Genomic DNA, 1,635 nt, shown 5'->3' with positions numbered 1-1,635 from the left:
AACTGCTGGCTGTTGGTGGAGCCGGAGATTGGGGGGCGGGCCTTTGGATCTGGGGGCGGGCCGCTGTGGAGTGCTTAGGGCGTGGCCGGCGCCTTTCTGGGATAAGAGGGTATCTCCTGGGGGCCGGGCCTGGTAGCTTCGTGGGCGGGGTCCGAGGCCTCACCACGCCCCTTCTGACACTGGTGTCTGTCCCCAGCGTGGCGGAGGAGGCAGCCGACAGGCACCCAGAGCGCCGCATGCGCGCGGCCTTCACTGCCTTCGAGGAAGCCCAGCTGCCGAGGCTCAAGCAGGAGAACCCCAACATGCGGCTGTCGCAGCTGAAGCAGCTGCTCAAGAAGGAGTGGCTGCGCTCTCCCGACAACCCCATGAACCAGCGGGCCGTGCCCTTCAATGCCCCCAAGTGAGCCCAGAACTGGGGGAGCCGCCCCGTGGGCGGTCCAGGTCACGATCCCCAAAGGCCCTCCTGCTGCCGAGTCGGCTCAGAGGATTACAGAGAGGTCCCGGGGACCCAGGCGCCTGTCTCGGGGGCTATGTGCCAACACCGGCCAACCCTCTTCCAGCCAGAGGGTCCCTGCTCCCAGTGACACCCCCAAACCCCCGAGCACGTGTGTGTAAAGCCCCGGGGCTGAGCGCCCAATAAAGGTGGTCGGTCCGCAAGGCTGCGGTGAGGCCCAGCGTGCCCGTGAAGCATCTGTGCAGGGGTGGTCCAGTGGGGGGCGTAGCAGAGGCCACCAGCGTCGCGGGGTGCCTGGCGTGACCCGCACTGGGACCGCAGGTACAAAGACAAGGGACCCCAACAAGCTGCACCTGAGCGCCCCTGCTGCGTCTGCGGCACCCACTGATTTCACTGTGCTGCTTGCCCAGTGAGAGACCTGCACAACCACCCACTCTGCCTTGCGTGGGGCCGGGCAGGACTCTTGCAAGGGGGTAGCTTGGAGGGCTGGAGCCAGGGCTGAATTGAGGCAGCTCATTGGCTGCCGGAGATTGCTATTGAATAGCCCAGGCACCAGCAGATGGTGTAATGGCTATGTCGCTGGACTCCCATGTAGTCTACTGCGGTTCGAGTCCTGGACCCGGTGGCTTAAACTCACGCCGAGCGCGTGTGCGTGGGTGCCCAGGATCCTGAGAGGAGAATGGAGGAGAAGGGATTGTGGCATGGCCATCCCCCTGGGGGGGGGGGGATTTCTCGCTTTCTGTCTCTGTCTCTCTCTGTCTGGGAAGCGCACGTGCCCTATAGCAAAAACCTCTCCAAAATAAATAAAAAGAGTGGCCCAGAGGGGAGACCTTAATGGGTACATTGTCTCTGGACCCCCACGTAGTCAACTGTGGTTCGAGTCCCAGACTCGGGGGCTTCAAACTCATGCTGGGCGTGTGTGTGTGTGCATACCCAGAACCCCTAGAGGAGAATGAAAGAGAAGGGATTGTGATATGGCCCTCCCGCTTGAGGGATGAGGTCTTGCTCTCTCTGGATTTTGGATTTCTCAAGCCTCTGGGTCTGGTGAGCGCACGGCACCCTATAGCAAAAGTCACTCTACAAAAACAATAAATAAAAAGTGGCCAGAGTTGACCATTCATTCTGCCCAGTGTCAGGGTCAGGAAGCAGCCAGCAACTCTACTGTGATACCTACAGGGAGG

At 61.4% G+C, this 1,635-nt stretch overlaps 1 protein-coding gene across 1 annotated transcript in view; it reads left to right on the top strand.

Annotated features, from left to right (window-relative positions):
* The window catches only part of CCDC124 (coiled-coil domain containing 124), a gene marked incomplete in the record, with an annotated part of 11,818 nt that extends 11,139 nt beyond the window's left edge, over window positions 1-679 (top strand). Inside the window, 1 exon segment of the mRNA XM_014587323.1 lies at window positions 197-679. Within this exon segment, the coding sequence (XP_014442809.1) occupies window positions 197-404 (208 nt within the window).
* Between the last annotated feature and the right edge of the window lie 956 nt (window positions 680-1,635).

This window comes from Tupaia chinensis, unplaced genomic scaffold (genome assembly GCF_000334495.1).
Source record: "Tupaia chinensis unplaced genomic scaffold, TupChi_1.0 Scaffold000201_1, whole genome shotgun sequence".
Taxonomy (NCBI): Eukaryota; Metazoa; Chordata; class Mammalia; order Scandentia; family Tupaiidae; genus Tupaia; species Tupaia belangeri.
Note: the sequence above shows the minus strand (reverse complement) of the source record. Positions and strands in the feature narration are given on the sequence as shown.